Source organism: Biomphalaria glabrata, chromosome 11, assembly GCF_947242115.1.
Source record: "Biomphalaria glabrata chromosome 11, xgBioGlab47.1, whole genome shotgun sequence".
NCBI classification, from domain to species: domain Eukaryota; kingdom Metazoa; phylum Mollusca; class Gastropoda; family Planorbidae; genus Biomphalaria; species Biomphalaria glabrata.
This window is the reverse complement of record NC_074721.1, coordinates 34,488,576-34,498,168: the sequence shown is the minus strand read 5'-3', so window position 1 is coordinate 34,498,168 and position 9,593 is coordinate 34,488,576. Positions and strand designations below refer to the sequence as shown.

The 9,593-nt window shown below is 38.4% G+C and overlaps 1 protein-coding gene across 4 annotated transcripts in view; it reads left to right on the top strand.

Moving 5' to 3' along the window:
• Window positions 1-214: 214 nt before the first annotated feature.
• LOC106068311 (NGFI-A-binding protein 1-like) overlaps window positions 215-9,593 on the top strand; it is a 28,667-nt gene continuing 19,288 nt past the window's right edge. For 2 of the 4 annotated variants that reach the window (XM_013227644.2, XM_013227642.2), the window contains exons 1-2: window positions 215-437; window positions 9,059-9,209. In XM_013227644.2, coding sequence (XP_013083098.2) covers window positions 9,107-9,209 — 103 coding nt within the window. In that variant the 5' untranslated portion in view covers window positions 215-437; window positions 9,059-9,106. Of the gene's footprint in view, window positions 438-7,239; window positions 7,411-9,058; window positions 9,210-9,593 lie in introns of those variants that run through there. The other 2 variants (XM_013227645.2, XM_013227643.2) reach the window with 2 other exon arrangements.

Below are 9,593 nucleotides of genomic sequence, written 5' to 3'. Positions count from 1 at the left end.
CCTTCCCCCAAAACAACCCCCCTGAACTTCCCCACTCCTCTTATCCACCCCTCCCCCGTCTGCAGCGTACACCCCGACGGCTCGACGTGTGTGCTCCGTACACTCCCCTTCGTTTCTCTCTCTCTCTTTTCCCTTCCCCTCCCCCACAACTCGCTCCCCCTCACCCCCCCCCCCATTCGCCACCACGCAGCCTATCCTAGTTTCAGCCGTGTATTCCCTGTGTGTGTGTTGTCTGCATTGAGCGAGGGGTCGGGGATGTGCGGCCTGACCCTAAAACAATCGTTTAGCTGGGGCGAAGTAAGGACAGGCCAAAAGGGAGCTACTTTGAATACGGGCAACGTATCTTGCTCTTACCACAACACGCCCGTATCCTAACACGTTTCATTCAACAACTACACACTCAGCCGTATCTGTGTTTGTTTATTTTTTTTTATAAGGTAAGACTTGAAGAGGATTTCACTAAAACATTGATAATAGATTTCATAATATTATTCTATTTAAAAATAAGGCACTACATACGACTAGTAATTAAAGTTTAATTAACATTTAAGTCATTTTACTCATTAACTGCACATGTCAGTGAGGGATGAAAGACATTAATAATTAATTAAACTTTAAACCTAGTCTGAATGGGTCTCAATGTTAAATATGCTTTTTTGTTGACATGCATTAAAATGTTAAAAATTGTTAACTTATTTTGCATTCTTGTTGAATAATAGTGCATGTAATCTGTAATAGTCTAGCAACAGTCTAGCCTAGATATATCACATGGGCATGGGTACTATAACTATACTATACCTCATTAGTTATTATGACTTCGGTCTTGTAGATTTAGCTCTGTACACTATCTTAAGTGACACAGTTCACATGTTAGACAATATATCAATTAAATAGATATATTTTCACTTTCATAAAATACACATTATATTGACTGTATATTGACTGTATATTGACTGTATATTAACTGTATATTGACTGTATATTAATAATAAGGCTTGTCTTCGACTCCGAAGATTGATGAGGAATAATGCAGTATTTCCAGTGGTTACTCAGCCCCAGCTGTGACCTACATATTTTGCCACGTTCACGGCAAGCATTACCATTGTCCGCTGGTTGTATATTAATATACTTATAGCTATGCAAGAGATATAGGTATCGTATGCCATTGGTGTGTTTGTGTGTGTGTGTTTGTGTAAAATGGGGGGTGGGTAAGAGAGGGTGGAAGAAGACTTAGTTTACGACCAGACTTGAATATTAGGAGGGAACTGCTTTTTTGTTGAAACACTAGCTGCGGGTCATATTAATTAGGTGCATTGACTTGTGTTATAGCCTCCACGACCTACTATCGTGCGTATGTATATTGGTTATAGGCCTCTCTGTAATTAATTAAGTTCACTACTGTCTTTCGATTCTTTAAACTGGGGGCTCTCACCTTTCTTAGGGTCACATTGGAGATGGCCAGATCTTTTAGAATCTTAATTAGTATCTCGTAATTTATATCTTTGTAATTTGTAGGCGTTCTCTTAAATAGGCTATTATGACCTAGGCCAACCCAGAAATGATCCCAGCATTCAATCGGCCTGTTTCTTGTTAGGCCTAAATTAGTTTTAGATACCATCGTAGTTGCAAATATGTGACACAAAATGTACATTTTAGAGTTATAATGAGATTCTAACAAATATGTTCGAACAATGCTTCTTCTTCCCTAGTGCCATTAGAGCAGGGACTGGCTATATGGGCATTTGGGCCAATGCACGGTGGGCCGGTACCCAAATGGGCCGGTAGGGCCATCGAAATAGCCAAATCAATGTCAGTACGGCGCAGACTCTACAATGTAATACTATTTTAAGCTAACATATTTTCCGAAATAATTAAATATTCTTGTAGTAGACTTCATCCTTTTAGGGCCTACATACTCAATGATTAGAAAGCAACATAAGGAAAGCAACATAAGGCCTATATTTCTTATAAAGATACAGAGGCCGCTGTATTCATGCATATCAATACATTATCAAATATAATTATAGTTCGTCCATCGTGGTTCGATGATGACCACTTTGTCATCCAGGGGGCTCAGGGCTTTGCACTGGGGTTTTATGCCTCCTCATGTGGCTGGTGAGACCTATGTGAGCCCGGAATGTTCTGCCGCACACAGGGCAGGTTATTCCAGCTGGAGCTAGTGTCGTTTGCCTTGCTTTTCTTCTCTGGCGTTTTTCTTCTGCCAGCGTTGTTCTTTTTTCCTCAGCAACCTGTGCGCCAGTTTTCACAGCGCGACGCCATGATGCTCTGTCATGTGCCTCAAAGCTTCTCTGAAGGTGTTCAGCATAGACATTATCAAACATAATGATTTTGAGGACAGGTAGACATAGAATTGGATGCCATCATATGATATAGAATTTGGGGTCCTGATTGTATAGAAATGCCCGGGCCGATTTTGACACCAGTCCGCCCTGAATTAGAGCATGGAACGGGTTGCCTGAATCAGCTAAGTAAACCAATGAATTAGTAAAGGTTAAGTCTCATTAAAATGCACGATTAGATTAACCCATGGATACGCGCAGGACGTGAGTATCTTCTCTGTTGAGAAGAACGTCTGCAATTTATAAGATAAGAATATAAGATATTTTGTGGTAGTCAGTGTCTTTGACTCTTGTTTACGATGTAGACTCACTGCAGAGAATGTACTTCATGACCAGTCAGTCAGCTCTACTATGGCATTTGAGTTTCATTACCAAAGCTTATATCGACTCAGGGCCGGATTTACGTATGTTGAGGCCCTGGGGCAGGATTTTTGTGGCCTCTAAAATTTTTCAAAAGCCTAAATAATGATCCACTTATGAATGAAAATACTTATGTCTAAAAGCAAGCTATATTTCAGATGAAAGAAGCAGAGTTCTTTTAAATTTTATCTCAATGTCCTTTTCAAAAATATTTAATATGCATATTTTAATGTTTTTATTTGTGGGGGTAAGGGTGAGGCCCTTGGAAGATGCACTGTCGTAAATCAGGGGGCTGTATTTACTTATTCCGAGCATGTACAAACGTAGGCCTACACTTCTTCATCAGATTTTTGCCAGTCGTAAAAATGTGAAAAAAAAATGTTAGGAAAAAACAAAACGAAACTTAAAGCTTCTGACGCGTCGAAATTCAGATATATTTGGTCTCGTTTGTAGACTGTAGTCCCGCCTGCCCTCCCTAAAATCCGACCCTATATCAACGCACTCTGGTACAAAGTTGGAACACGTTATGTCTCCCACACCCATTCTCGAATGAAGTTGAAACTTTACACAATTATTTATTGTACCTAACAATACACGAATCAATGAAACAAATTAGCCAATTTATCAATTAATGATTTGTTATTAATCATATTTATTTGATAGTGAAAAAGGGAAATAAATTCTACACTGTTGAGAAATATGGATGTCAATAAAGAGTTCTTCCCTCTTAAATATGCCTTCTTTTTAAAAAAGTAGTTTAAGTTTTGCTAACTGGGTTAGGGTTAAGGTCTGGACGCGATCTGAACGCTGAGACCCGTCCCTGCTATTAGTTTATAATAATCAGCAATGTAGACGTTAGCCACATATTTGATTGCATGTTTGTAATGCATTTCTATAAAATCATCTGGCCAGGCCGCACAATTTTAGGCACAAGCAATTCACAGGCACAAGTCGCGACGGGTGCTGCCTCATCGTGTGGTCTGCGCTTCGGGTTGGTATCACGATAGTTTCGGGTTCGAACCCCGTCCGTTGCCATCACATGCCGTGCTGTGAGAGTTTTGGGGTTAGGATTAAAAAAAAATATAGTCGTTTCTAAAGGCACGTCCAATACGTGTTAATTAAATCAGGACCGGATTTAGACCAGATAAGGCCCTAAAATATTTGAGATTAGGGGCCCAATGTAGCCTATTCCTTTTTCTTCTAAACAATTGGGGGGGGGGGACTGATCTATAGTTTATGTTGCCTATAGGTAAATTCATCTCATGGAAATGAGTTGAATGCCTGGGCATTAGCTCTGGTTGGAACGATGTCACTCAAACAGCAGTCCCCCCCCCTCCACGCAGCTGATGTATCCAAAGGAACGGCAAGTGCCGATACAGTTTGTGGGCAGTGGCGTCGCAGTTTCTACCAGGGTGTAGCACTGTGATGAAAACTGACAAACGTTCACCGTGTCCTGATATTTTCTCAACGACTTCTGCCGAAGCCTTTCCCTGATAGGGCAGCCAGCCATGGCTAAGGAGCCCCTCCTGCCCGAAGCTTACTGGTTTCACCTTCATCTATTCCCTAGTCTGTTGGACCGTTGGGGCACCCACCACACACGATTTGTAGACCGTCTTTCTAGATCCCTGTCTTTTGCCTTGGATAAAAAAAAAACCTCTTTCAATGGCAGGTCCGTCCATTCTTTTATGTTCTTTTCTCATCGCCTTTTCTCTTCTTCTTTTTCCTGGTACTGTTCCCTGAAGGAAAGTTTTTGCGATTCCCGAAGACCTTGTTATATCGCCATTGAGTTTTAGTTTGCGTTCTTAGCAGGTCATTGTGGGGTCCAGTCGCTTACTGGTTTAGGCGCCAGTTACTCGCCTTAGTGGCTTAGTCCCTACTTTCAGTGAAAGCAGTTCCGCCGGAGTCAATATCTAATCCACACGTGAATGCCACGAATTGGACTGGTTGTCAGAGGCTATTTGAGTCGCGTACATTAGGAATCATTTTATGTGTAGAGAGTGCATTACCACTTCCGGCAATGGCAACCTTGCGGAACCTAGAACTATATTTGACTTTACATTAGTCCTATGTTATATATTTTTTTTATGCCATAAAAGATTCAAACCATCCCAACAGTGACGTCACTCATCACTCGTACATTTTCACTTATAAATTCAAACTGATGTCTTGAACAAAAACTGCGTTACTTTTTTGAAAAGGCGTATGTGTGTTTGTGTGTGTGTTGCTGGCAGTAGAGAAACAATTAACTTTCATTTTGTCACAGAAACTGCATTTCTAAATGACCTACATCCTAATAATTTAGTGAAATGAAACAAAAGGGTAGGGGGGGGATTTTCCTTTCTTTGTCTTTTATTTTAAAAGTAGTCCAGATAACCACATTTAATTAAATCATAAATTTATCTTAATTAGATTTATATTTAACCTTTATATATTACAAAACTAATTTCTAGGTCTAGATCGATCTAAATTGTAGGCTTACATATGTTAGTGTGTTAGCCTGTTTTTTTTTTTTTTCTAACGAGTTAACTAGAAGTTGTAGGTCTAGTGTCGTCTGCCCATTAAAAAAAAAAGATCTACATGCCTGTACCAATTTCTCCCATTGTTGTTGGTTATTGTAGAAAATATAAACCCAGATCTCCGGTAAATGACAAGATATCTCTGCTTCCTGCTACTGGCTATTTATATCTGATATAGATTTTCTTTTTTAAAAATAAATCTAGCATAGGACAATATCAAGTATCAACAAATTTATTTATGAAAAACCTCCTTGACATAATAATAATAAAATAATTTGTCTTACAAGTATACATTCACACCAGACTCACTAATTAATTTACATGTAAAGTAGTTAAATTCTATTTAATGATCTGATTGCCAGGGGACAAAAGAGTTTTTGTGTCTGTTTGTCTTTGCGTAATATAGACTCCTTTTAAACATTTTTTTTTTACTATTCAGATAGATATTTAATCCCCCCCCCCCACACACACATTATCTGCTTGGTAAAAAGCCCCACCCCCTCACCAACCATTATTAGGAATACAACCAAACTTAATAACTTTGGTTATAAGAAATATTATATCTTCATAGAGACTTTAATTAGTGAGTATTGCTATTTCAATTTTACCTTTTAAAATATGGTATTGAGACTAGATCTATTTAATTTCTTCTGCAAACACATTTTTAAAAGTTTTAAATTGGGAGCTGTGAATCCCCCCCAAAAAAATGCGATGATGCTATTTGTTAATTATTTCATTAATTACAACCACATGGTCCGAGCCTAACTGAAGTGTGTTTGCCAGTTAGTTTATGTAGACTTGTATGCTATAACAATATCGGGCCTGTGTGCCTTGCTTATCCCGTTAGGCTAACCTTCACCCTAGACAAGTAGTTTCACCTCTCCGCCCCACCATCTCTAGGCATGCGCAAACTGGTTCACACTGGGAGGCGTATCCCGTCTACGGGGAGAGGTTAAAGGTTGCGCTGGCTAGTGGATTATTATTATTTTATTTTTTTTGGATTTTGGCACCCAGCCAGCACGGTTGCAACAAGGCTTTTTTTTTTTTTTTTTTCAATCTTCATTTAGTTCTAGATTCTAGGTCTAAAAATTAAAAATTATTTAGGCTGAATTACAAAATTTACAGGAATGGTTAAAAAAAAAATCGCACAAATAAGTTTAAATAACGTTGGAATTCTAAAAAGAAAGAACAACAGTGAACAGCTAGATCTAGACGCAGTGCACGAATTAGTGCAACTGTTATGTTTTGTTCTTTATATAGAGATCTACTTCAGCCACGCCCTAATTTTTTTCTTTTCTTTTCTGTTTATTTTTTTCCCAATGCAGGTGAAGCTAGAATCTAGAAATGTAGATTATAAACTTGTCGTAGATACTCATATGATTATCGAATATTTTTAAATTAATTCGGTATACGCTTTTGTTTTCAATATCTTACAACTGACCTAGATCTCGTCCATATCTAGGTTTTTAGTTTTAATATCTATAGGCCTATTCCTGTTTCCCTACTCAAATGTAGCTCGCCTCGACCCCCCCCCCCATTTTCCCCCCACCTGTATTCTATGTAGGGCCGGCATAGGACCTCCGATTGATGGGGGCATCGGCCGCCTCGCAGAGGACTTAAAAAAAAAAATAGAGAGTAGAACTAACGAGACTTGTGCCCAATGTTATTGAAGGAGTCACTAGGCTTTGAATAAATTGCGTTTTATTATTTTCTTGTCTTTATTATTTTTTTTCTATTTCATATGGGGCCTCCAATAGTCTAAGGCCGGCCCTATTCTCTGGTTATATTATCTTTCATCGCTCACACTTTTCTCCTCCATCCGCCCACCAAATCAATCGATTCTAACCTTGTTCACCAAACAGTTTCTATAGCCCCCCCCCCCCCAACCTAACACCTTCCCCCTTCCAATATTACCTCCTCCGAGAATGTCCCCTCCCCTTCATAGCCATAAAATATAGGGGGCTTACCGTTAGTTCTCTTTTCCCAGACGTAGACCTACCTAATCCTCCCCTCCATCGTATGTTTACTTTTTTTTTTCTTTTTTTTTCAAACGCATTCTGTGCTGTGTATGTTCTTTTACCGATTAAAAACACTGACGGATAGATCCATGCAACAAAGTTGAGCTAACTCTTTTATCCCAAAAGGCTTGGGCTGGAACCAAAGAAACATTGGAGGTTTTTTTTAAAGAAGAAAATTTTCATAAAGTTAGGCTTTTGAAAAGTGAGATCTAGATTTATATAGGCTAGATCTCTAACATATGTATGTATGTAGGCTATGTATGTATGTATATAAGTATGTATTATGTATCACGTTCGTATGTAAGTACGTATGCATGTATGTATATTGCCGAGGACAGACGAAGACGGCGTAAAGAACATCTAAATCGACCACCGGCGGATAATGGTTGGGTGTTGCAAAATATGTAGGTCGCAGCTGGGTCTGCATATATTTATAGGTCAGTTAAAATTTTTCATCTATCAGTACATATGGTATGTCAGTCAGTAAGTATGCTTGTGTACGCTGGTGTCTTGGTCCACAAATATTGTTTGTGAAAAATACCAAAAACGTATATAATAAGGCTGGTCTTCGAGTCTGAAGATTAGTGAGGAATACAGTATTTCCCGTGGCTGCGCAGCCCCAGCTGTGACCTACATATTTTGCCACCCCAGGGCAAGCATAACTAAAAAGTTACTAAAAACTTATACTTCCCTTGTAATATGAAACAGCATCAAGTTCCCATTACCCAGCTAGCTGTGATATTGGTCAACCATATATGGATATTGTATTTTTGATGTAGTCTAGATCTTCTTGAAAGATGATTTCTTCAGATTCTAGATCTAGATATCTATTTCTGAACCTTTCACGAAGCGTTATTATTGGGAAGTGAATATTATTGGATGTCACGTTTCAAAGCTGTCGCCGCAGAATGCATCTAGTCTATACGTAAAGGAAATTATTATACAAGCCTCTAGCATAAACTTTCCATTATATAAATTGGGGGGGGGGGGGTCTTTACAGGTAAAGATGTGCTGTCTCAATTTTCTCTAAAGATGCTGGCCAATATGAGTTCCAAAACCCTCCCATAGAAGACAAACCATACGGAGTTCTCCTGATCTGGAAACCACAGCTCGGTTCATCTCAGATATAGGATTACTGATCTGAACCATGATCTGACATCTGAAATAAGAACAAAGACGAAGAAGAAGAATTGGTCAATAGGTTCAACCTTTTGCCATCTTGATTGATAGCTTGGATCTAAAAGTCGTGGTTAATTTGCTGGACCTTAGTCATGTCAGTCAACAGATAGGACCTTAATCATATTGGTTGCAGCTCCTCTTGAGTTTTCTCTGGCTGTCATTTTCTCTAACAAGAAGCTCCAGTATCCAAATAACCAAAATAAGTAATTCCCTTATCACCACAGGGTTAGGGACTGTAGTAGTGTACTAACACTAATAATAATAGTGTACTAACACTAGTAGTAATACTGTAATAGTGTCCTAACACTAATAGTAATAGTGTAATAGTGTACTAACACTAATAGTGTAATAGTGTACTAACACTAATAGTAATACTGTAATAGTGTACTAACACTAATAATAATAGTGTACTAACACTAATAGTAAAACTGTAATAGTGTACTAACACTAATAGTAATACTGTAATAGTGTACTAACACTAATAGTAATACTGTAATAGTGTACTAACACTAATAGTGTAATAGTGTACTAACACTAACACTAATACTGTAATAGTGTACTAACTAAATTCATATCTATTTGTATTTTTAATTTGCCTTGACACTTTTTTTTTTCATTTTGTTAGGCACTGCAGATAAGCCATATTTTTACTGAGGAGATCCCACAGCTTCAGATGATGGCTACTGTACAGCCATCTAATAACTCTGAACTTCAGCTGTACAGAGTTCTACAAAGAGCCAACCTCTTGCAGTATTTTGAGACATTCATCACTCAAGGTAAAATTTTAGGTTTATTAAAAATTTTCAAACAATGTTTTTTAAGTAGGGTTATGAAACCATAAACCATATCCTCTTTGAATGCTCCATCTTAATCCACCTTAGGCAGAACCTACTACCACTACAGTCCAACATAACCAACACCTGTAATGCATAGTCTGCAAAAGAGCTTACAGTTCAGCAGCAAATAGCTGGCTAGAAGAAGAATTTGTATATATATGTATATTGCTAAAAAATTAACCAGAGGCATTTACCAGGATTTGAACCCGGGACCCCCAGTTCAGCAGCCAAGCAATTTACTACTCATCCACAGTGCCTCCTCATATTTCTAGTGCGAAGTAATATTTTTTTAAAGATAATACTTTGTGACTTTCAAAGAAGAGT